The sequence below is a fragment of the Aotus nancymaae genome, unplaced genomic scaffold (genome assembly GCF_030222135.1).
Source record: "Aotus nancymaae isolate 86718 unplaced genomic scaffold, 86718_ANA_hifiasm-v0.15.2.pri h1tg000006l, whole genome shotgun sequence".
In the NCBI taxonomy this organism is placed as follows: domain Eukaryota; kingdom Metazoa; phylum Chordata; class Mammalia; order Primates; family Aotidae; genus Aotus; species Aotus nancymaae.
This window is the reverse complement of record NW_026988417.1, coordinates 7,751,609-7,778,165: the sequence shown is the minus strand read 5'-3', so window position 1 is coordinate 7,778,165 and position 26,557 is coordinate 7,751,609. Positions and strand designations below refer to the sequence as shown.

Genomic DNA, 26,557 nt, shown 5'->3' with positions numbered 1-26,557 from the left:
TAGAAAGAGATGGCCAGAAAGACCTTCCTTTTCTTGCCTAGGCTACTTTGCACATAACATGTCCAGGAGGGTTCCCTGAAGGAGACTCCTCAAAGTGAAAAGTTTCACAGGAGGTACAATGAGACGTTTCTATGACTTTACAGGGTGATCTCTGTGATGCTGCTTGGAAAACTCTGCCTCAGTCCTCGTGGTGATGACCAAGAAAACCAGGATCCAGGGTCTATACCCACCATGTGCCCTTGGGTTGAAGCAGACCCAGAACCAAATGGCTTCCTGATGCCCACACGAGGGGGTCTGCTTAACGCACGCCTTAGCCAGTTCAAGTTGGCTTCGTGGATCAGCCTCATGCTCTTGCTGGCTAACACACCCCAAAGCTTCTGCAGGTGCAACTCGAATCAAGTCTGATCACAAGCCATCTCCTCCAGGAGCATATGAATATATGCCCTAAAATCCCAGGCTAAATCAAGCCAGTATCTTTGAGCATTTCCCTCCAACCACACAGATTAAGCTCCGTCGCACAATTATTTCAATGGGACAGAAATGCACTTCGATGTGTTTATACAGAGAGCATAATAAAACATATGAAAATCATCTGTAATCTCACCGCCCAGAAAATCACATCTATTGAAATTTGGTCTATTTCCTTCCAATTAATTTGGTGTGTGTGTGTTCAAAGATTAACCACACTGTGTACAGACTTGGCCTCCAATCCTTTCCATGTTCATTTTTTATTCACAGTGGAAAAATATGAAGCTGTTAAAAATTGTGTTTTTCCAAGAGTTCTTGATGCCACAGCCCAGGCGAAGTGTCTCATGTGAATTGAAAACCACGCAAAGAACAACGACAACAACAACAAAAAGACTGGGGTCTGTTTTATAACTTTACAAAAACAGGATAAAAAACACCATGTTTGTGGTGAAATCGGAACAAGGCTGAGTCTAGTTCATTGTCTTCGCCAGTGTCAGTTCACATACGTGACTATGTAAGATGTTACCAAGAGGGGAAGGGTACATGGCACTCTCCCTACTAACTTTGCAACTTCTTGTGAGTCTATATTTAAAAATAAAAAGTTTAAAAATATTATGTTTAGTAAAACTTCAATGATATTAAATTGAAGGGAAGGACGCCAGGGAAGAAGGAGTAAGCTACAAAGCCAGCAGCTCGTGCTGGAGCGATGGGATGACGCCTTAGGCAGGAAGGTGAGAGCCAGGGTGGGCAAGGTCAGGCTGAGTGGGAGATGCCTGAGTTGGCCCCTCCAGGCCTGCAGGGGACTAATATCTTCGAGTGCCACGGGGCACGCAGCCTACCTCTGCTGATGTTGCTCCAGTAGCGTCTGGCTCCTGCTCAGGGCTTGCTGCAGGACAGTAGAGACCTGCCTTTCAGAATCCACCTCCCCAGGTTCGTTCAGAATCCCGGGCCCATCGGCCACCCACTGCTGCCAGCTCGCCAGGGCCTGCTGCTGCTGGGCTGCCTCCTGCTGCGCCAGCTGGTCCTCCAGCTTCCTCTCCAGCTCCTGGAGCTCCTGCACAAGGTGGGGAAAGATGGTGAGCCTCACTGCACAAAGCAGGTGGGCTGCAGGACAACATCTGACCTCCTGGGCACGTCGCTGGAAGCCTGGCATGACCCTGTCTTGCCTGGTTCCCCACCCAGCTGTGCCACACGGTGCAGTGTGAGTGCACCACAATCTCTCACACCTGTGTCACCTCCATGCCTCCACATACGCTGTTCCCTCCACCTGCAGTGCCTTTCTCTGTCTGTCTGACCAATCCCCAGTCTTCTTTCACTCCACGGCTTAAGAAGAACCTCCTTGATGAAGGGCTCCTCAGTGAAGGGATCCCTGAGTTCCTTGGGAGACGCAGGTACCCTCTCCTCACATGCCCACCCACTACCCTTGGCATGCGCTCCATTTCTCCGTTATCCGAAATCACTGTCCTGTGCCTTTCTGCTAGAGTGTGAGCTCTTTGAGGGCAGGGCTGTCTCTGTCTCCCTGCCTGCAAAGTGCCTGGGTGCCCGGTGGTTGGTACCTGTCACTGTATACAGTGGAGTATCTGCAGATGCCCACCGTGGCGAAAGCCAGGCTGGAACACAGCAACCATGGCTCCACCACCAGCACCGTCAGCGTGCCGGGCACTGCTCTGTGCATTTTTTATAGGTGAATCTCACTGAACCCTTCTAACAACCCTTCAGAATACATACTCTTAGTTCTCTTGCTTTGTAGGTAGGGAAACTGAGGCAGGCAGAGTTAAATTAATTTGCCAGATAATGCAACTACTGAGTGACAGATCCAGAATCTGAAGCCAGGCTAGGCGGCTCTGAAATTGTTTTCTTAACCAATGGGCTACACTGTCTCTCCTTGGCCAAACAGTACTCTGCATTCTTAGGCCACCAGGATTAGATAATCTCAGCATTAGAGACTGTCCACAGCCTGCTTAGGTGGGTGACGGGGCGGGAAGGAGGGCCCCAGGACTTGGAGAATGCAGGCAGATTTAGCCCAGTATTTACCAGATTGGTCAGTACTGCAGTTAGGACTGGAAGGTGGACAAGGTGTTAAATCCCAAGAGGCCCTGGCTGGAGTTCACCGAGGAGGATGATGATCCTTAACCCTCCCGCATAGGTACAGAACGGTCTGCCCTTCTGCAGAGAGGCCAAAGCTTGCATCAAACACTCAAAAGGATCTCAAAGCCCCCGAAAGACTCTGAAACACTATTCAAGAACCACGAGAGAATAAAATCAGCCAGAGAAAGACTGCATGTCTCTGTAACATGGAGGCCACAGCACAGAGAATCTTCTATCCCAGCCAAACATTTGGGTGCCGAGCCTTCGAGAGCTCTTGGACAGGGCTCCTAGCATGCTGAGATATGGAACTGTGACCATCCATCTCACTACAGCATCCCACAAGGAAACACAGCCCAGTGGAGTTCCAGCAGTGTGTGCTGTCACGCTGTCAGCATTGCCAGGAGCTGGAGACAGAGGCCCCACTTCTACCCAGATGCCAGTCCCAGCCCACCTCGAGGGGAGGGGAGGCTCACACCTGAGTGTGTGTCACCAGAGGAACAGTGGAACACACAGAGATTTTCAAGCACCAGGAGAACCCTGGTTAGGAATAGAAAATAAGGTGGAAATACGTCCCACAGTTTATAATCTGATGATGGTATCTCCAAACCCCTGTACCCTTACACCTGCCTGCCACCTGGTACAACTGGAATCCAAAAACTGGTTTCAGAATTGCCTTCTCTAATGCCTGATTTCCTCTCCAGGTTTTGAATGCTGAGGGCAGGGACTCAGGAGCATCGCTGACGTGTTCACCTTTCTCCCCAGCAGCAGAGAGTAACAATAATAACGATGATATGATGATGGTGATGATGATGATGATGATGATAGGGATGACAGCAGCTGGCACTTACTGAATGCCAATATGGTGCCAGATTTTATTCAGCATATTTTACATGAATTAGTTTGTTTAATCTTCACAAAACAACACATAGGAATTTTTCATCATCTAATTTTATGTATAAGGTAACTGAGGCAAAGTGTCTAATTAAATCTCCTGAAATCACAGAGCTGGGCAAGAGGCAGAGTTAGGGGTGATTTGAGGTGTCTCTGACTCTGGGTCCCATCACTCAGCTCAAATGTCCCTAGTAATCACTCCACAGGTTATCTGATGAACGAATGTTGATGATGGATGGATGGATGGAAGCGTGGATGGAGGGAGGGAAAAGGGAAGGAGGGGAAGACAGACACACACAGAAAGGGAGAGAGATAATAGATTGGGAGATTCATGGGTGAAGAAGACACGGCCCCTACACTCTGAAAACTCACTGTCTAGTGAGGAAGACACTCATGTACAGCTGCAGTGATGGAAATGCCACCATCTGTTTCGGGATGGAGGGTTACGGGAGCTGGAAGAGACCAGCTTTGCCAAAGGGAATCATGGATGGCTTCAGAGAGGAAGTAACATTTGGGTTTGTCTTAGAATATGGAGTTTGCAAGCCGGCACAGCAGAAGCATTCTAGGCAGAGATCCTTCAAAGGGACACATGTCTGAACGTGTCTCCAGTGCTCAGAGGCAGCAAGAAGGTCCAGCGGCTATAACGCAGGATCTGAGAGAGGGAGCGATGAAAGGTGGGATTTTTAAATTTAGAGCTGGGGATGGGGCTATGAGTCATCACTTTTATTTTTCAGGAACATCCCCTTAACCATCGTGCAGAGGGTTAACCAGAGTAGGGAGAAAGGGAGGTAAGCAGAAATTGAGGTTAGGACAGGAGCATAGGCTTGGAGGCAGAAGGTTTAAAGTCTGCTTTTCGGCTGTGGGATCTTGGCGAAATGACTTAACCTTCCTAAGCCTCAGCTCCTTCATCTCTAGAATGGGTATGAAAACGTCATGGGATGGACATAGGTTTAAACACTTAACCCACTGCTTTGGACATAATGAGAGCTCCATTGATGCTGGCTAATATCAAGGTTATTTTTGTTGTTCAGATCTAATACATCAGACAAGTGAAGCTGGGCAGCCAAAGGTGGAAATGAGAAAATCTAGGCAGAATCAACAGAAGGTGGCCAGTGGCATATGGGGAGAAGGGCAGAGAGAAGATCAGAAGATGCCGAGGCTCGGCGCAGTGGCTCACACCTGCAATCCCAGCACTTTGGGAGGTCGATGTGGGAGGATCACTTGAGGTCAGGAGTTCAAGGCCAGCCTGGCCAACATGGTGAAATTCCATCTCTGCTAAAAATACAAAATTAGCTGAGCATGATGGTGCATGCCTATAGTCCCAGCTACTCGGAAGGTTGAGGCAAGACAATCAGTTGAACCAAGGAGGTGGAGTTTGCAGTGAGCTGAGATCACACCACTGCACTCCAGCCTGGGTGACAGTGACTCTATCTCAAAACAAGAAACAATAAAAAAAGAAGAAGAAGCAGCCAAGTCGGGCTTGGGAAAGTAAATACACAGCAATTTAAATGCAAATACAGTGGGTACCATTTGTTTGGGGTCATGTTATCTATTAGGAGGAAGTCCATCCCGTTTAAATTTGCCTATCATCGTCACTTGGCCCTCTGATCCAACTGAGCCCTGCATATGTTCCAATTTCGCAAAATACTCTAAATATTTCATCAGATAAGGTACACTCGATATGGTTTTCTTAGGAGTAATTTCTTCCACAGCATTCCATTTCATGCTTTTTTAATTCTTTTGAATGTTGAACAGTCTAAAAGCTCATTCCTAGTAGGAAAGTGGTTTACACAGAATGAGCAAATTGCAGAATGCAAGTATAATATGTGGAACAAAACAATGGCTTGTCTTCATTCCAAATGCAAACTCAAGTAAGAGTGTATCATATGCATTGCCTTACCACCCATTTAATAATACGCATCATCTGATTTATCAGCTGCTCCCAACTCAGGACACGCTAACTCTCTGTTCTAAACAAACTGGAGGTAGGAATTCCTCAAAAGAGTTTTAAGATAAAATAAAAAATGTAAGTGTTGTACTCTCCAATTATCATACTAATAGAAATCAGAGTGGTCTCAAGTAAAAAGCACTACTCTGTGTTTTAGGACTATACTGAGGGTGTTTCTTGGGCTTTTAGGATGAGCAGATGAATCATGCACTGAAGGCTAAATGTTCCTGGTGCCTCACTCTGTCCCTAACTCACTAAACGACCTTGGACCTGCTCTTCCCTCTATTTCCTTCACCTGGAATTTAGGGCAGGGGTCCGCCTCACGCTAACCGTCTCGAGTGTAATACTCGCTGTGGGCTTTGGCTAAGTACTCTGTGGAGGCTTCCTCCTATTATTAATTTGCTAAGGAGTTTTATCTTGAATGGGTGTTAAATTCAGTAAAAGAATGACATGGTTTGGATTTGTGTCCCCACCCAAATCTCACGTTGAATTGCAATCTCCAGTGCTGGAGGTGAGGCCTGCTGGAAGGTGATTGGAACGTGGGGGTGGATCCTTCATGAATGGTTTAGCGCCATCCCTTTGGTGCTGTTCTTGTGACAGTGAGTGAGTTATAGTGAGATCTGGTTGTTTAAAACTGTGTAGCACCTTCCCCACTCCCTCTTCCTTTTGCTCCAGCCATGTAAGATGTGCCTCCTTCCCCTTTGCCTTCTGCCATAATTGTAAGTTTCTTGAGGTTTCCCCAGAAGCTGAGCAGATGCATTATGCTTCCCAGTCTGCAGAATCGTGAGTCAATTAAACCTCTTTTCTTTACAAATTACCCAGTCTCAGGTATTTCTTTACAGCAATGTGAGAACAGACTAATACAGAAAATTGGTACTGAGGAGTGGGCATTGCTACAAGAATAATTGAAAATGTGAAAGCAGCTTTGGAATTGGTTAACCAGAAGAGGTTGGAAAAGTGTGGAGGGCTCAGAAGAAGATAGAAAGATGAGGGGAAGTTTGGAACTTCCTAGAGACTTGCTACATTGTTGTGACCAAAATACTGATTGTGATATGGACGATGAATTCTAGGCTGAGGAGGTCTCAGATGGAGATAAAGAACTTACTGGAAACTAGAGTAAAGGTCACTATTGCCATGCTTTAGCAAAGAGATTGGTGGCATTGTGCCCCTACTCTAGAGATCTGTGAAATTTTGAACTTGAGAGTGATGATTTAGGGTATCTGATAGAAGAAATATCTAAGCAGAAAAGCATTCAAGATGTGACCTAGCTGCTTCTAACAATCTATGCTCATAAGTATGAGCAAAGAAATGACCTGAAACTGGACCTTCTGTTTAAAAGGAAAGCAGAGTGTAAAAGTGTGGAATATTTGCAGCCCACCACAGCCAAGACAATGGGAAAAAGACCTCAAAGGCATTTCAGAGACCTTCATGGCAGCCCTTTAATCACAGGCCTAGAGACCTAGGAGTAAAGAATGGTTTCCTGGGCCAGGCCCAGTGCCCTACTGCCATGTGCAGACTTGGGACCCTGATCCCTACATCTAGCCTCAGCTCAAAGGGCCCCAGGTACAGCTTGGGCCACTGCTCAGAAGATAAACTATAAGCCTTGGCAGCTTCCATGTGGTGTTATGCCTGCAGGTGCACAGAATGAAAAATGAAAGAGTGAGTCTTGGAAGCCTCTGCCTAGATTTCAGAGGATATATGGAAAAGCCACAATGTCCAGGCAGAAGCCTTCTGCAGGGGCAGAGCTTTCATCGAGAACCTCTACTAGGGGAAATGTGGGGTTGGAGCTCCCACACAAAGTCCCCATTGGGACACTGCCTAGTGGAGCTGTGATAAGGGGGCCACTATCTTCTAGACCCTGGAACGGTAGATCCACTGACAGCTCGCATCCTGTGCCTAGAAATACTGCAGTCACTCAACATAAGACTTTGAGAGCAGCTGTGGGGGCTGAATCCTGCAAAGTCACAGGGGCAGAGCTGCCCAAGGCTTTCGGAGCCCATCTCTTGCACCAGCATACTCTGAATATGAGACATGGAGTCAAAGATTATTTTGGAGCTTTAAGATGCTGCCTGCCATCCTGCATTCCATCCTAAGATGACAACTACCTTCCTGCATTTCAGACTTGCCTGCGGCCTGTAGCCCCTTTCTTTTGGCCAATTTCTCCCTTTGGAACAGGAATATTTACCCAATGCCTGTGGCTCCATTGCATCTTGGAAGTAACTAATTTGTTTTTTATTTTATTTTATGTTGTTTTATTAAATTGTACATTATATTTTTTTGAGACAGAGTCTCACTTCATTGCCAGGCTGGAGTGCAGTGGCACGATCTTGGCTCACTGTAACCTCTGCCTCCTGGGTTTATGCAATTCTTCTGCCTCAGCTTCCCAAGTAGCTGGGACTACAGGCACCTGCCACCACGCCCAGCTAATTTTTTGTATTTTTAATAGAGATGGGGTTTCACCTGTTAGCCAGGATAGTCTCGATCTCCTGACCTCATGATCCACCTGCCTCGGCCTCCCAAAGTGCTAGGATTACAGGTGTGAGCCAATGTGCCCAGCCTTGTTTTTTATTTTACAGGCTTATAGGTGAAATGGACTTACATTGTCTCAGATGAGACTTTGGACTTTTGAGTTACTGCTGGAATCAGTTAAGACTCTGGGGGACTGTTGGGAAGGCATGACTATATTTTGAAATGTGAGAAGAACATGATATTTGGGTGGGGCCAAATCTCATGTTGAATTATAATCCCCAGTGTTGCAGGTGGAGCCTGGTGGGAGGTGGTTGGATCACGGTGTAGCACGATCCCTTCGGTGCTGTTCTCATGATAGAGTTATTATGAGATCTGATTGTTTAAAAGTGTGTAGCACCTCCCCTCACTTCTATTCCTCCTGCCCAGGCTATGTAAGACATGCCTGCTTTCCCTTCACCTTCCACCATGATTGTAAGTTTCCTGAGGCCTCTCCAGAAGCTTCGCAGATGCATCATGCTTCCTGCTTAGCCTGCTGAACCATGAGCCAATTAAACCTCTTCCCTTTATAAATTACCCAGTCTCAAAGTATTTATTTATAGCAATGCAAGAACAGACTAACATAAAAACTTTTTCTCTATATTCTAAAATGATCATATGAGTCACTCTGCTTTAATTTGTTAATCAGGTGAATTTTGTAAATGGATGTTTTAATGTTAAACCAACCTATATTCCTGGAATAAACCCAACCTGGCCATAATGTATTAATGTTTTTAATAGATGGCTGCATTCAGCCATTTTGTTTTCAAATGGTACATCTGTGTTCACATACAAGATTGAAGTATAATTGTTCTTTCTTGTACTATTCATGTCTGGTTTTGGTGTTAAAGTTATCTAGCATGGTAAAATGAATTGAGGAATATTCCCTATTTTTCTAACACCAGGAATAATTCATATATGAGTTTGGAAAAATACCTAAAACTTCAGCAACACTCATCTACAAAACTATCGGAGTTGGGTGTCTTTTGTCTGTGTTTGGAAGATTTTAAACTACAGAATCAATTTCTTTCATGGTGACAGGGATGTGCAGACTTCTTTTCTATTTGAGTCAATTTTGGTAATTTGCATTTTTTTCTAGAAAATTTTACATTTCATTTCAGTTTTTGAATTCATGTGTATTAAAGTTTCCTCTTAAAACTGCTTTAGCTGAATTCTACACATTTTCATATATCATAGTTTTTCTCTGTATTTTAACTTTCTTTTATGTTATCTCTGACCTGTAAATTATTCAAAAGTATGTTTTCGAATTCTCTTATTTTAAAAAACTCTACTGCATCTATAGTCATGTTGCTTATTATACTCTTAATATTATTGTCTTTTATTTTTTTAATGGTTGCTCTTGCCAAGGGTTTATTTTATTAGACTTTTCTCAAAAGATTCAACTCTTCACTTTATCAATTCTATGACAGTTTTGTTTTTTTATTTTGTTTATGCTATATTTCAGAAGAAACATACTTGTATTTGTTGAGAAGGAGTCTTGATCTGGCTCACCCAGGCTGAAGTATAGTGCAGCCTCTGCCTCCTGGGTTCAATCAATTCTCCTGTCTCAGTCTCCTGAGTGGCTGGGACTATAGGCATGTGTCACCACACCTGGCTAATTCTGTATTTTTCATAAAGACAGGGTTTCACTGTGTTGGCCAGGTTAGTCTTGAACTCCTGACCTCAGGTGATCTACCCACCTTGGCCTCCCCAAATGCATATACTTTTAATAATATACTGAGGGAATGTGTTCCCTTCCCAGGTCCACAAGGGGGCGTAGTTTTAGGGCAGGAACTTGCCAGCGACATGCCCTACCCACCTTCCCCCCACGTCTCCATCGGGGAGACTCAACGGTCTTTGTTTAACTTTGGTGCATACGGGAAAGGATTAAAGATCAATCACTCCAGTGGAAGTTTAAAGGAACTCTTTTCATTGGCAAAGGGGCTTGGAGAAGGTGGGAATTCCTCCCAGGTTAAAAGTCCCCTTCTTTCACACCTCCTTGGATTCCATACTTGGGTTCCCTTCCACTACCTTTGTGGAAGCTGCTTTCTCTCTCCTGGATTCCATCTTTCTGGATTCTCTCACTCAGTGTGAGAGGAGCTTTTCCCCTCTGGGAACCCGTCTCACTCAGTGTGAGAGCGGCTTTTCTTTCTCCTCACTCAGTTCGATAGCTAGCTGTTTCTCTCTCTCCCCTTCATCTTTCTTTCTCTCTCTTTCTCTCTGCCTAAATAAATCCCTTTCTGCAAAAACTCTTGGGGTATGATATTTACTTGCAAGCGCACTGTGTCCAGCGTGGTCCCCTCTCCCATTCTTGGGTGAGTGAGAGACCAAGAGCCTGGAGCCCACTGGGGAGCAAGATAAACCTCCCCTGCACCCCAAAACCTGGAAGCATAATCTCAATAAATATGTCACCACTTATTAGAAAATAAATATATATATTTGCTGAGGTATAATATCTGTATGTTTCAGAAGAAATGTGGTATAAACAAAATAAAAAACAATAAATGTCTTATTTTTTCCCCTTTTTATACAATCTTAATTGTGAGCCTTTCTACTTCCCTAGTATCAGTTTAGGGCAAAAATTTTCTTCCTAAAACTGCTTTAGCTGAATTCTACACATTTGCATATATCATAGTTACGCTCTGTATTTTTGGATTTCCCTTATGTTATCTCTGACCTGCAAATTATTCAAAAGCATGTTTTAAAATCAATTTCTAAAATTAATTTTTTTAATTTTGATTTTTTTCTAAAATCAATATCTAAAATCAATTTTAAAATTTCCAAAGTCAAAATTACAGACACTTTATAATCATCTTTTAAAAAATGATTTAAAATTAATTTCTCCTTGTCAAAAAGTATTAAAAGAATATTGTATAGTCAATTATTTTTAACTGTTCCAATATGTGCTGGAGATACACATTCATAATTTTTTAGTTATAAGAGTTGTATATGTGCATTAAAACACCTTGTTAAATGTGTTTTTAGTTCATCTGTATCTTTACTTGTGTTTCATTTAATCAATAAATCAACCACTGACAGGAGTATGCAGAAATTTCCCACTATGATAAAAGATTTATCAATTTCTCCCTGTTTTAGCAATTGTTCTTTTTGATATTTTGAGTCTTTTATTAAATATATGCAAGCTTAAAATCACTATATGCTCCAGGTGAATAAAATTTTAAAATCAGCCCAGGTGTGGTAGCCTCACATCTGTAATCCCAGAACTTTGGCAGGCCGAGGCAGGAGGATCATTTGAGTCCAGTTGAGATAGGGTAAAACCGCATCTCTACAAAAAATACATAAATAAAATAGCTGGGCATGGTGGTGCACGCCTCTGTAGTCCCAGCTACTTGGAAGAGGGAGGTGGGAGGATTGCCTGAGCCCAGGAGGTTAAGGCTGCAGCGAGCCAAGATTGGGCCACTGCATTCCAGCGTGCTTGACAGAGTGAGACCCTGTCTAAAAACAGAAAAAAAAATTTAAATCATTTTTGTAATATCTTTAATTTAACAATTTCACAAATTATTATTATTTTAGATTCTGTGTTGATAATTGGCATCCCTGAAGTATTCAGGGAACTTAATCTGCTTCTGCTTGCTTCTCCTGTATGCAGGTCATCTTGCCTGGCTTCTTTATGTGTTCAGTGACTTTTTTTTCTTCAATTGAGAGCTCATATTCTGCTGGACTTAATCTATGGAAATCCTGAGCTGCCCCGTTCAGAAAATTTTTTTTCTGGAGAGGATTTGTCTTTGCAAGAAGACAGTTAACCAATTTGAAATTATTTTAATTTAATTTATCACCTTGGAGATTTCATGACTGGATGGCTAAAATACATTTGGATTTGTTCCTCATGTTAGCAGAAGCCTTTGATGAAGAACTCACAGGAAGAGTTTCACCTGGAGCAGGTGTGGAGGTGGGTTTTTCCAGCAGGTGGCTTTCTCCTCCCGCCCCTCACTGGGTGTTCTGGCTAACTGAGACATCCCACAGCTTCATCTCCCATTCCTCCAATAGTAATCCCAAGCCCCTGCGTTGCAGATTTCAGCCTTTGCTCTGTAGTAAAACTGGTTTCTGAATTTGCCTCCACTTATCTCTGTGAGTTCAGATTACTCTAGGATATATCTTGCATCCTAGAGTAAATGGGGATTTTCCATAGACCCTTGTGAGCTCACAAAGCATTAAAAATATGTGCATTCTCATTTGTCCAGCATCTGGCTATTTTATACAGGAATTACCTACAATGCTCGCCCTCCCTCCCTCCCTTCCTTCCTTCCTTCCCTCCCTCCCTCTCTCTCTCTCTTTCTCTTTTTCTTTCTTTCTTTTCAGACGGAGTCTCACGCTGTCACCCAGGCTAGAGTGCAGTGGCATGATCTCGCTCACTACAACCTCTGCCTCCCAGGTTCAAGTGATTCTCCTGCCTCAGCCTCCCAAGTAGCTGGGACTGACAGGAGCGTGTCACTATGCCCAGCTAATTTTTGTATTCTTAGTAGAGATGGGGATTTACCACGTTGGCCAGGATGGTCTGGATCTCTTGACCTCATGATCCACTCGCCTCGGCCTCCCAAAGTGCTGGGATTACGCTTTCGCTTTCTTTCTCTCCCTAAAATAGCTGTTACAGTGCAGGGTGCATACTGTCCGCCCACCCCCAGAATAGTTTTAGACTTTTCGGCATCTACTGTTGCTACTTTTTAAAGAAAGTAATGGGAGCCTCACATGGCAAACTCAACTGATACAGTCCATAGACCTGACATAATGGGTTGAAGTCAGAAACAGATTCCATTCCTGGCTCCTGTCATCAGCCATGTGGTCTTTACAAAGAACTTGACCTGCCACTGCCCCAGTCTGTTTACCTGAGAACTGAGTATAATTGCAGTATCTACTTCACCACACAGCTAAATAATGAATAAAATGACAAAGAGCATAACTGGAAAGTAGCATTAAATTGCACCTTCTTATTAATTATGCTTAAGTAATAATCTTAATAAATGTAACTAAGGAAAGAATTATGAACACTTCAGTGAGAGCGTGTCTGTTCACAACTTAGAGGCGCCTCCCTCCCCATACTGGGGATTCAACAAATGTGAGGGCCTTTTTCCTCACTATAAGTAATTATGGTACTAATAGACAAGTGACATTCTAAAATCTACACATAAAAGGCCTAAAAGTAGCCACCAAAACAGTTATGACCATCGCCTTTGTTTTACGGATATACCTCTCACATTTTGGAAAGAATGTAGCATGTTGCGATAATGCTTATAATTAGAATTTTTAAAATAATAAATAACCCAATACATTGGTGCATGGAGGGTGCCGCTAATTGGAAGATACACTATTATCTTCCCTAGCACAATGAAAGAAACAATACTGCCAACGAATCCACAGCACCTGCCAAGTTTCAGAGATGTTAAAATCCAAAAGGGTTGCTTCTCTGAGCGATTAAATAGAGCCATCTTGGGTTAAGAGAGTGCAAAGTACTCTCTAATAAGTCACTTCATTTAATCCTCACCACAAGTGGCAGCAGAGACAGGACAGGGGAAGACAAAGAGGCAGGTACCAGAAGGAACCAGTTCTGTCCCTCTCCTTCCCAGCGCCTGCACTCACCCGGCTGTGTGACTCCAGAATCTGCATGCAGGCCGACTTGGTCAACGTCTCAGACGCACTCAGCTCTTCCAGGAGCAAGTCCTGGATGGTGAGAAGGGCGGTGTAGGCCGACAGGGTCTCGGTCACCCGGGCTGCCTTCTGGAACTGCAGAGCAACAAGCGACTGTGCAAAGCCTCCCTCCTGCACCTCCAGCCGCTGCACTCTCTCCTGTAGCAATTCACCTCGGACCTGGGAGGGGATAGGAATGAAAGCAAACCCAGAGAGCAATGAGGAGGGTGGAGGAGAGCAAGGAGCCTTTCAGAGGTCACAGACCCGGGATCCTGAGGACCACCAAAGGCTTACAATGGAGACGCACTGGGAACCCACAGGGAGCAACATCAGACAAGCCTGTCCCTGCTTATGAAGACGCCAGGGGGCTTAGGGAGTCCAGCCAGCCTTCATTCCATATGCATCATCCTCAAGAGTCACTCGAGCCTGCTGCTCTCCTGAAAACCCTTCAAAGTCCCTCCATGCCCCAGAGGATGAAAGTTCAACTCCTTAGCATGGGATCCAAGGAACTCCCCACCTCGATCCCAGCCAAGGTCCCCCTGGACAGGTGTGGTCTGTTCTTCCGTCCCTCCCCGACTCACTCATACATGGACATCTGGGACTTCCTTTCCCAACCTCGCGCTGTGCTCTACACACCACGTGCTTTGTTTCTGTGGCTTGCGCTCTCTGCAGTGACTGAAATGTCCTCCCATCCTCTCTTCCTGAAATTCCACTATTTGCCCGTTGGGTCTGTAGTTCCCAACCAGCCCCTCTGAAGCATTCTCACTTCTCTGTTTCTTTGGTTCCATGTAGGCTTTAAGCCAGGTGCCCAGGGTTTCCTTGACCTTGGGCAAGTCATTAAGCTCTGCATGGCTACACATGTTCATCTAGAAAGCAGAGACAGTAATACATCCAACACATAGAGTTTAGCTTACTTTTTATCAAAACATCTTTATTGAGCTATAACTTCTGTACAATAACCTGCACATAATTACAGTACACGTTGTGATAAATGTTGACATATTTCTACCCCTATGAAACCATCCCCACAATCAGGGTAGTAAACACGTCCATGTTCTAGGTAATCCCACCCCCTGCCCCCCACTCAGCAACCACTCCTGTGCTTTCAGTTACAATGGATGAGTTTGCATTTTTTAGAGTTTTCTATAAGTGGAAACATATAGTACATATTCTTTTGTCTAGCTTTTTTTTTTTGAGATAGAGTCTCGCTCTGTCACCCAAGCTGGCGTGCAGTTGTGTAATCACGGCTCACTGCAACCTCCACCTCCTGGGTTCAAGTGATTTACCTGCCTCAGCCTCTGAGTAGCTGGGATTACAGGCATGTAACAACATGCCTGGCTAATTTTGTAATTTTAGTTTAGATGGGGTTTCACCATGTTGCCCAGGCTGGTCTTGAACTCCTGGCCTCAAGTGATCCACTGCTTTGGCCTCTCAAAGTGCTGGGATTACAGGCATAAGCCGCTGTGCCTGGCCTTTGACTGAGCATAATTATTTTGAGATTCGCCTTTTACCATCTTCTTCTGAGCTGAGCATCTCTTATGCTTCCCCGCTCCCTCCCTTTGTTGCTTTGTTAACTATCGCTCTGTTTTGTTATTTTAGTGGCTGCTTTAGGGGTTAGAGTACACATCTTTGACTTATCCCAGGGTACCTTCAAGTGATATTGTATCACTTCACGTGGAGTACAAGAACCAAAAATTAAATTCTAAGGCCCTCCAACCATCCTCTCAGCAAGGGGATGTCAAAGTTATCCTGAAAAACTAGTTCAGGCCATGATGGGAAGGAGGAGCTGAACATCCCTTCTTATGCCTTCCTTCCTTTTGAAATTTCAGAACAGACTCTTGAAGTATGATAAGAAACATTAAGAATCTATTCTCTCTGAAACCTGCTACCTGGAGGCTTCATCTGCATAATAAAACCTTGGTCTCCACAACCCTTTGGTGTAACCCAGATGTTCCTTTCTATTGACAGTAACTCTTTCAACCAATTGTCAATCAGAAAATCTTTTTAATCTAACTATGATCTGAAAGTCCTCACTTCAAGTTGTCCCACCTTTCTAGACCAAACCAGTGTACATCTTACACATATTGACTGATGTCTCATGCCTGCCTAAACTGTATAAAACCAAGCTGTGCCCCCATCACCTTGGGAACATGTCATCAAGATCTCCTGAGTCTGTGTCACGGGCGTGTCCTTAACCTTGGCAAAATAAACTTTCTAAATTGATGGAGACCTGTCTCAGATACTTTTGGCTTACAAACCTTATGCTAATTTACTTCCATTTCTTGCTTCCTGGTCTTTATGCTATTTCTGTCATACATTTAATTTTATATGTGTTATAAACTTCACACTACTTTGTTATTATTTGCATTGAAACAAGTCAGTCTTTAAATTAATATTGTTGTATTGAAGTGAAACGCACAGAACACAAAATTTACTACTTTAAAGTCAACAATTAAGTGACATTTAGGATTCAGTAGCCCCCACCTCTATTTACTCTGAGAACATTTTCACCATCCCCAAAGCAAAAGCAAACCCCACATCTCTTTTTTTTTTTTTTTTTTTAAGACGGAGTTTCGCTCTTGTTACCCAGGCTGGAGTGCAATGGCGCGATCTCGGCTCACCGCAACCTCCGCCTCCTGGGTTCAGGCAATTCTCCTGCCTCAGCCTCCTGAGTAGCTGGGATTACAGGCACGCGCCACCATGCCCAGATAATTTTTTGTATTTTTAGTAGAGATGGGGTTTCACCATGTTGACCAGGATGGTCTCGATCTCTTGACCTCGTGATCCACCCGCCTCGGCCTCCCAAAGTGCTGGGATTACAGGCTTGAGCCACCGCGCCTGGCCAACCCCACACCTCTTAAGCAATTATTCCCCAGTCCTTCCACCCCTAAGTTCCTGGCAACTACCAATCTTCTGTTTCTATGATTTTCCTCATTCTGGATATTTCATATAAATGGAATTACAGAACAACAACCTTTTGTGTCTGGCTTCTTTTACTAAGCATAATAAGGTTTTCAAAGCCATCGACTTACTATATCAAAACTTCATTCCTTTTTATGGCTGCATAATATTCCATTGGATGTATGACCAGTAAATTTTTAGAAGATTTTTAAAATAAAAAGAGAATCTAACATATGTACCCATGTAGTTACCATTCCCAGTGCTCATTTTTTTGTGTGGTTCTAGATTTCTATCTGTTATGAAAATCCTTCTGACTGATTTCCTATAACATTTCTTGCAGTATGAATCTCCTAGTAATAAAAACTTTCAGCACTGTATGTCTGAAAAAAGTTATTTCATCTTCATTCTTGAAAGATATATTTTCTGAATAAAGAATTTTAGGGGCCGGGCGCAGTGGCTCACACCTGTAATCCCAGCACTTTGGGAGGCTGAGGCGGGTGGATCACGAGGTCAAGAGATCAAGACCATCCTGGTCAACATGGTGAAACCCCGTCTCTACTAAAAATACAAAAACTTATCTGGGCATGGTGGTGCGTGCCTGTAATTCCAGCTACTCAGGAGGCTGAGGCAGGAGAATTGCCTGAACTCAGGAGGCGGAAGTTGTGGTGAGCCGAGATCGTGCCATTGCACTCCAGCCTGGGTAACAAGAGCAAAACTCCGTTTCAAAAAAAAAAGAATTTTAGATGGCAGGTTTTCCTCATTGTTTTGAGGACATTCCTCCATTGTCTTCTTACTTGCATTATTTGAAACGAGAAATCTGCTGTCAACCTAATCTTTGCTTTGTAGTGTACATAATAAATCTTTTACCTTCAGTTGTTTTTAAGATTTTCTATTTATCAGTGGTTTGGAGCAATTTGATTATCATATACTTTGAAAAAAATTGTCCTCAAGTTTCTTATGCTTGGAATTCACTGAGCATCTTAAATCTGTGAGTTTATAGTTGTCATCAAATTAGGCAAAATTTTAGCCATTAATTCTTCCAGTATGTTTTCATCCTTCTTTTTCTTTCTCCTCTTCTCTAGGAATTCCAACTACGCACACATTTAGGCCACTTGAAATTGTCCCATAGCTCACTGGTACTCTGTTCACTTTTCTGTTTTCATTTTAGATAATTTCTATTGCTACATCTTCAAGCTATTTTTTTTCCTGCAATTGTTAATTCACACACACACACACACACACACACACATATGTACATTCAAATCAAACTTCTATAGAAGAAAAATATGTGTGATACAGATGTAAATATAGACATACAGATATATTTTTATGTCTTCCATATCTATACTTAATGTTTTTTGAATATATAAAACACAATTATAATGACTGTTTTACCCAATTTATGGTGGTCACAATTTTGTGTGTGTGAAAAATTAGATGTTGGTGCTGACCTTGAGCAGTATGATATAAATAACTCCCACAGCTTAACGTTCCAATAATGGAACACTAGGCATAAATGGGTTAATGCCATTCTCTGTCAATTCTAACATTCGTGTCAGTTCTGAATTGGTTTTAATTGGTTGATTTTTCTTCTCATGAGGAGTTATATTTTCCTGTTTGTTTCCTGTTAACTGAACTACAGACATTGTAAATTCTACCTTCTTGGGTCCTGGATATTTTTATGTTTCTATAATTATTCTTCAGCTTTGCTCTGAGATGCAGGTAAGCTACTTGGAAACAGGCTGACCTTTTGGGTTATGTTTTTAAGCTCTTTTATAGGGGACCAGTTTAGGGCTCATTATTTCACTGCTAAGGCAAGACCTTTTGGGGACTATATTTGATGCCCTCTGAATTATGAGGCTTTCCGGTCTGGCTAGCAGGAACTGCCACTATCCCCAGCTCGGTGTGAGTGCTGCGTACTCTTCTAAGTATTTTGGGTGGTCTTTCCCCTAGCTTTGAGTAATTTTCTTCCATGGAAGTGCTGAGCAGGTCTCAGCAGAATACTCAAGGGGTCCCAGAGGACATCTCTCGAGTTCTCTCTGTGCAGCTCTTTCTTTGCTGGGATTCTGTCCTGTGAAATCCAGCTGACTCGGCTTCCCCAAATTCTTAGCTTTGTCTTTTATACTCAAGGAGTCTACCTGAATAGACCTCCTGGGCTCCTTCTTGCTGTGCCTCAGCCTGGAAACCCTTTGTGAGCAGTAAGTTGGGGCAATGACAGAGCTGAACTCCTTTATTTCTTACTTCTTAGGGATCAGCTTTGACTGCTATCCAGTGTCCTGAAAAGCACTGTTCCATAGATTTTTTTTGTTTCATTTTGCTTTAGGTGAGGGGTAATTCTAATACTTTTTATTCTCTCTTGGTCAGAAGCAGAAGTCCCTCACAGGGTTATCCTGATTATTAAATAATCTCATACATTTAAGTGCTCAGAACAGTGCCTGACACATTTGAGTGTTTACAAATGTTGCCATTGTTGTCCTTGGTGGTGCTGGTGTAGTACTCTCATTACTGAAGGTGGAATACGGTGGGTTCCATAAGGGAGGTCCACATATGGTGCCATGTGGTTTAGAGAAAGGAGAAGGTGGAGGGGTCAGGGGAGGTTGTGACAACATTGGCATTTGAAGCAGATATTGAAGGATCCAGGCATTGAGGGAGAGGAACAGCATGACCAGAGGCCCTGAGACAGGGGGCCCCCACAGAGGCTTGTGAGAGGCTGAATTGGACAAAAGCTAAGAGGGAAAGTGGAAGATGAAGCTGTAAAGGTGGGGCAGAAGAACCCATACTGCAGAGGGCCTGAAGTGTCAGAGACAAGAAGGCAGACCTGCTCCCGAGACAGTGAGAATGGCAAGAGAGCTGGATGTCCCTGAACAGGAAAAACCTGAATGATGGGCAAGGCGTGGCAAGAACCGGGTAAGAGGTGAGAAATAAAAGTAAAATTCTAAGCCCCTTAACTGACTGAATGGATTCCCTGTTGGTCAAGGAGACCCCAGAGAAACCTTGGAAGCTGAGTTCCCAGCCATAATGGGATGGGAGGTTGGGCATACCTTGCCACACCCCCTCCCTCACTAACCACCATTATACTTTCTTCCCTAAGAGATAAACAGAAACCAGGTCTTCCAAAAGACTCCATCCCTGATATCAACCAACTACATGACACCGCCCCTCCCTGTGGCTGTCTTGACAAAGCAACCAACCAGCATTCTTTCCTGATAACACACACTGACCACAGAGTGGTTCTGGACAGTCTACACAGGATGCTCAGTGAGGGTTTTAGTGTCCTCTACTTCACATTCTGATGTCAGAAGGTAGAAACCACCACCCTCAGATCATACTAGCACCACCATTTTTTTTGTACATGGCACCTGTATTAGTCCATTCTCATGCTGCTATAAAGAACTGCCCGAGAGCGGAAAATTTATAAAGAAAAGTAGTTTAATTGATTCACAGTTCCACAGGGCTAGGGAGGCCTCAGAAACTTACAATCATGGCAGAAGGGGAAGCAAACACATCCTTCTTCACATGGTGGCAGCAAGGAGAAGTGCCGAGCAAAAGGGGTTAAAGCCCCTTATGAAGATACCAGATCTTGTGGGAACTCACTTGCTATCACAAGTACAGCATGAGGGTAACTGCCCCCATGATTAAGTTACCTCGCTTCAGGTCCCTCCGATGACAAGCGAGGATTATGGAAACTACAATTCAAGATGAGATTTGGGTGGGGACACAGGCCTATGAAGGAGCATGAAGTTCAGTGACACTTGTGCATGTTTCTCCTTTCATAAATATTTATGACTCCTCCTATAGCTTATTAAATATGTATATTAAGTCACCCTGTTTAGCATAAATTCCTGTATCCTTTGTCCCTTTCTCTAAGTGCCTGTTTTCAGCTAACCAGAGGCCATGCTTCCCAGCCCGTCAGAATGGCCACCCTGTAGGCTACAACCCTTATGAGAAATAAAGGTCTCCTTTCCACATTTAAAAAAAAAAATATATATATATATATATATATATATATTTACATTTTAGGTTCTGGAGTACATGTAAAGAACATGCAGGATTGTTGCATAGGTACATACACGGCAATGTGGTTTGCTGCCTCCATCCCCATCACCTATATCTGGCATTTCTCCCTATGTTATCTGTCCCCAACTCCCTACCCCCCACTGTCCCTCCCCTAGTCCCCCACCCACAGACCTCAGTGTGTGATGCTCCCCTCCCTGTGTCCATGTGTTCTCACTGTTCAACACCCACCTATGAGTGAGAACATGCGGTGTTTGATTTTCTGTTCTTGTGTCAATTTGCTGAGAATGATGGTTTCCAGGTTCATCCATGTCCCTACAAAGGACACAAACTCATCGTATTTTATGGCTGCATAGTATTCCATGGTGTATACATGCCACATTTTCCCTGTCCAGTCTATCATCGATGGGCATTTGGGTTGGTTCCAAGTCTTTGCTATTGTAAACAGTGCCTCAATGAACATATGTGTGTATGTGTCCTTATCATAGAACTATTTATAATCCTTTGGATATATACCCAGTAATGGGATTGCTGGGTCAAATGGAATTTCTATTTCTAGGTCCTTGATGAACCTCATCATTCTTCAGCTGACAGAGGTCTTCTTTATTACATGCCTGCCATGTGCTAGGGTTTTCACGTTAGTTTTGTGTGGTCTCCATCTTCCCCTCTTGGGTGCATGGTGGTCCAAGTTTCTTGTAGGACCCAGACCCCTGCAGAGGTGCAGCGCAGAGGCAGAGGGGAGAGTAAGGTGGCCGTAAGGGATAGTTCAAGTTTTATTTATGCAAATGCATACATAAATGTGGGTGAAGTATAAAGCCTTTAGTATATACTGTATGAACAACAGGGACAGTGAAATTAAAAGGAAATAAAAGCTTCTCCAAAATTCTTTTTTCTTCTTTGGAAAGCTTAGTTTGTTAGTTCCAGCACCATGAGAATGTCTCTAGAGGGGGATTTAATCCTTTGTCTAGAAGAAATCCTGGGAAACAACACAGATTTGCATTTCTATGAGGTATTAATGACAGGCTTCATTAAATATTCAAGCCACTGAGAATAATACAAATTCATTTGCAAAATGATATGCTGCTAAATACTCTTTAAATGAGAAGTTCAAACAACTTCCTTACTATTTTTCCCTGATAACATGTGGATTTCAAAGGAAAAGTTTCTTCTATGCATTATAATGTCCTTTAAACACATCATAAAGTCTATCTGTCAACCAGCGGAGAGTTATTGGGACTCTAAAGAGCTTAATAAATCACATCTCTCCTTCTTGCCCGTTTGGAAACAAATACATTTAGATGCAAGGGTGAGCCAGACAGACGCCGAATGTCAGCTCTGATACTGATGGAAACTAGATTGGAGAATGCAGCTCAGGTATGTATCCAAACAAATGCATAGTCCCCCAAACAGTAGGTCTCCCTCCCAAATCCATCACTTAATAAACAGATCAGAGGGGCTTCCTACAGGCAGGCTGGCTCCCAGAGAGGTGGGGGCTGAGCTGAGCCTGTCCCTTTTCTTCTCTAATCCCACCAATCACAAATGCCCTACTTGAAGAAAAGTGGGCAAGGGATGGAGAATCCAAGGATGCCACCAGCAACATCCTCCAGTGGAAAGAAAGGCATTGAGAGAGGTCTTATTTTTACAGTAGGTAACTAGTCAGACATGAGCAGGACAGGAGAGAACCGGCCCCCCCCCACCAGGAATGTCAGGGGGCCATCAGGTGATGGCCAGGCGGTTGTTAGTTGCCTCTTTAAAATAATAATTGGTCGCAGCTGGTGCCAGCGAACAGCGGTCTCCCAAACAGATAGAAGAAATCTGAAATTAGTGATCAGCAGCTTCCTGATAAGAACTCAGGAGTTGGGCAAATGAGCTCACGTGTGCACTAAGAGGCAAAATGGCAGAGTACAACTAGTATACGACTTTCTAGGAACATTCTACTGGTAAGGAAGAACGCCTCAAGTGAGCATGTGCACCACTTTAGTAAAAACACTGTGCGTGTGTCTCCTCCCAAGTGCTGGCAGGCCACTGTGCATGCGGACAGCCCACCCCAAAGGAGGAATCGGGGAGAAGAGATGTGATATGGTTTGGCTGTGTCCCCACCCAAATCTCATCTTGAACTGCAGTTCCCATAATCCCCACGTGTCATAGGAGGTAATTGAATCATGGGGGTGGTTACCTCCATGCTGTTCTGATACTGAGCCAGTTCTCCTGAGATCTGATGATCTCATAAGGGATTTTTCTCCCCCTTTGCTCTGCAGTTCTCCTTGCTGCTGCCATGTGAAGAAGGATGTGTTTTGCTTCCCCCTCTGCCATGATTCTATTTCCTGAGGCCTCCCTAACCCTGTGGAACTGTGAGTCAGTTAAACCTCTTTTGATGATCAATTACCCAGTCTTGGGTATATCCTTATAGTAGTGTGAGAATGAACTAACCCAAGATGCAACCCTCCATTAGTATGCCAATGTATAAAACCCCAAGTCAAAGGTCAAGCTGTACAGTTGGTCTGTCAGGTCGCCTGCCTGCCCCCTTCCAAGTGTGCTTTATTTCGTTTTCTTCTTGCTCTAAAGCTTTTTAATAAACATTTACTCCTGCTTGTAAACTTGCCTAAGTCTCTCCTTCTCTCTTATGCTCCTTGGCTGAATTCTTTCTTCTTAGGAGGCATGAATTAAAATTGCCACAAATTCGTACAGATTTGCTGCTGGTAACATTATCATCAAGAAACTTGCATCCAAACATTGGGAGGATAAGGCTAAAGAAACGCTGCTTAAATATCAATGTGCATTTGAAGACTCCTATTCTAGTGGCTGGTCCTCTTAAAAAGCAGGTTAGTTTTCACGCCTGTAATCCCAGCACTATGGGAACCGAGGTGAGCAGATCATGAGGTCAAGATATTGAGACCATCCTGGCCAACGTGTAGAAGCCAACCCCGCCTCTACTAGAATACAAAAATTAGCTGGGCATGGTGGCACACGCCTATAGTCCCAGTTACTTGGGAGGCTGAGGCAAGAGAATCACTTGAACCCAAGAGGCACAGGTTGCAGTGAGCTGAGACTGCGCCACTGCACTCCAGCCTGGCGACAGAGTGAGACTCCATCTAAAAAAAAAAAAAAAAAAAAAAAAGCAGGTTAGTTTAATCCATGTTCTGCTGAATGGGTTCAAAATACCCAGAGCAGGTAAAAAGATGGGAAATGTTTAAAACTCCCTGCTGCATATTGTATCAGGAGAAAAGCAGATTCAGTGACGGTCCACGATGGTCCATTGGGTTAATAGCTGCTGAAAGAAATACTAACTTGCTAAATAAGCATTGTCAGTGCGTACATTTTAGACATAGACAAATTAATTTATATGCCTGGAAAGATACTTCTACCACCGCTATCATCTACATTATCAAAGTGCAACTACCCCAAAGAAATGAGGGACATCACCTCACATCACTCAGCATAGTTTTGCTTTGTTATAATTTAAGGTCGATCTATTAACTCTTACATACAAAGTTACCACTGAACTAGCTGTGCGACCAAGTCAAGTTGCTTAACCTCTCCGAGTCTCAGCTTTTTCTGTGAAAAGGTAATAATACCTGGTACCTAGCGAGCACCTAATAAACAAGAGCTGCCATCACCATTACCACTTTATTATTTCCACTATCATCATCATTAATATGAAATAGGATCTCTTTCAAGTTGCATAAAGAAGATCAAAATAATGGTTTGCCATATTAACTTTTCCCCTTATTTTACGAGGTTTCTTCATTTCTAATGATAAAATACATGCACAGCATAAAAAAGTATTTACAATGAAGATTCCTAGTGAAGAACAGTGAATTTTTAAGATGTATCCAGTGCTTTATTTCAGGCAGAGGGTAAATATGGGGGAAACGAGAGAGGAAACAACAGTGGTGATTTTTAAAAGTTAGAAACTGGACGACTGACTGGGAAAGAACTCAATAGATCCAAAAACCTGAATCCTAAGTTAGCTGTGAAGTAAGCAAAGAAGCAACATAAGTTACAATTTGCCAAGTCTCAGAAACATCCAGACATCAGATGCATCTAGAAGTGGGAGGTAGAAGATGGAGCTAAAACAGAAGAAAAGGGTAAACATCTCATTAGGAAACAGGTTCCCAGAATTCCGCCCACCCATCCTCTGCTCAGCAGGCCACTCTATTCCCTACACCCAGCAGATGACTGCAGATTTAGTCTCAGGAAGAGTCTCTGAATTTAGGGAAGGAAACTCAGGCACATCAGAAAACAAAAGGCCCTAGTGAAAGTTTACATACTGACTACTAAAACCCCGCTCCCTTCCTGCATTTGGCTTCCCAAATGTTGGGCAGCCAGGCCTTTACCATCTAGACAAAAGACTTGGAGTGGCTTCTCTGGGGGATCCAACTAGCCTTGATGAAAGATCTAAAGATACTCACACTGGGGATTCACCAACAGAGTGGCCAGCCCAGCCTCCAGAGTGAAGGCCACAGTCTACAAGCCCTCGCTATAGGCTCAGAGCCTTCGACCAGTTTCTTATTATCCCACTCTTAAATATCAGCAGACCACGAAAGGTAACCACATACCTGGAAAGCCTCTAACGAACACGAAGGTAAGAGTGAATATGCAGGAATTTTAAAATAATCATTAACGTTCTCAGAAAGACATAGCAAGTTATACAGCCTCAAAACATTAAGAGAATGTTCTTTCTTTAGGAAGAGAGCATTGGGATGGTGCAGGAAGATGCTCTTAGAGAATTCAAAATTGAAAACATAAATGAAGAACTCTATTAAAGACTTGTAAGATAAAACTTAAGTTATCTCCCAGCAAGAAAAGCAAAAAGACAAATAGTAAAAACAGGAAAAAAATAAAGAAAGGATGAGAGGTCAACATTGGAATCCTGAGAGTTCTAGAAAGATAAATTAGAGAATAGGAGAAGTCATCATTAATACAATCCAAGAAAATTTCCCAGAATTCTAGATTGGTCAAACTATCAGTCGAGTATGAGGGTAGAATAAAAACATTTTCAGACTTGGAAAAATCTAAAAAATTCCAAAATAATACATTTCCTATGTTCCCCCTCCCAGGAAACTAATAAAAGATGTGTTTCACTAAAAACAAGGAGGAAATCAGGAAAGAGAGGGGTGAAGGGAACTCACAGTGTGACCCCAAGATGGCAGCTGTGCATAAGGCACAAAGGTTAATGTCCAACTGGAACACATCAGAGGCAGAGACAGAGATGTACCCTGAAAGATGGGATTAACAGAAGACGTGACACGTGTGATGGTCCTGATAGGGTATTTGGTCCACTATCAAGAAGTGAATTAATAAAGCTGGGCATGGTGGCTCATGCCTATAATCCCAGCACTTTGGGAGGGCAAGGCAGAAGGATTGCTTGAGGCCAGGAGTTTAAGACCAGCCTTGGCAATGCAGTGAGAACCCTGTCTCTACAAAAAATTTCAAAAATTAGCCAGTTAGGGTGGTGCATGCCTGTAATCCCAGCTACCTTGGAGGCTGAGGCAGAAGAATCACTTGTACCACCCAGGAGTTCAAGGTTACAGTGAGCTATGATTGCACCACTGTACTCTACCCTGAGCAACAGAGCAAGACCTTGTCTCTTAAATTTAAAAAAAAAAAAAGATAAAAATAAGTGGATTAAACTGGTGATAAACACATAGAAAAGTTACCAAAAAGAAAACTAAAGAACAATATTAACTCCAGGAAAACCAAAAAGTTATAAAGTAAAGAAAAAGGATCCCAGTTTTCTAAAAGATTCAACTGTGAATAATATTTAAGTGCTTATAATCATAGCCACTGTAAATACTGATCTAGCTATGGTGGAGGATGAGGAAAGGGCTGATATGTGGTCGAGCTTTAGAGAAGAAAGGCAGTAAAGTCGTTTCCTAAGGAAACTAAAGGACAATATTAACTCCAGGAAAAACAAAAAGTTATACAGTAAAGGAAAAGGATTCTAGTTTTCTACAAGATTCAACTGCAGTAACACTTACATGCTTATAATCATAGAAGCCATAAATACTGATCTAACTGTGGTGGGGGATGATAAAAGGGCTGATATGTGGTGCACGTTGAGAGAAGACAGCAAAATAGAGAAAATCCTCATTTTTC

General features: G+C 43.2%; 1 protein-coding gene across 2 annotated transcripts in view; it reads right to left on the bottom strand.

Moving 5' to 3' along the window:
- Positions 1 to 26,557, bottom strand: part of EVC2 (EvC ciliary complex subunit 2) — a 165,974-nt gene that overhangs the window by 25,606 nt on the left and 113,811 nt on the right. For both annotated transcript variants that reach the window (XM_064365631.1, XM_021669401.2), the window contains exons 17-18: positions 13,496 to 13,723; positions 1,308 to 1,522 (exon numbers count right to left, since the gene is read on the bottom strand). In XM_064365631.1, coding sequence (XP_064221701.1) covers positions 1,308 to 1,522; positions 13,496 to 13,723 — 443 coding nt within the window. The remainder of the gene's footprint in view (positions 1 to 1,307; positions 1,523 to 13,495; positions 13,724 to 26,557) is intronic.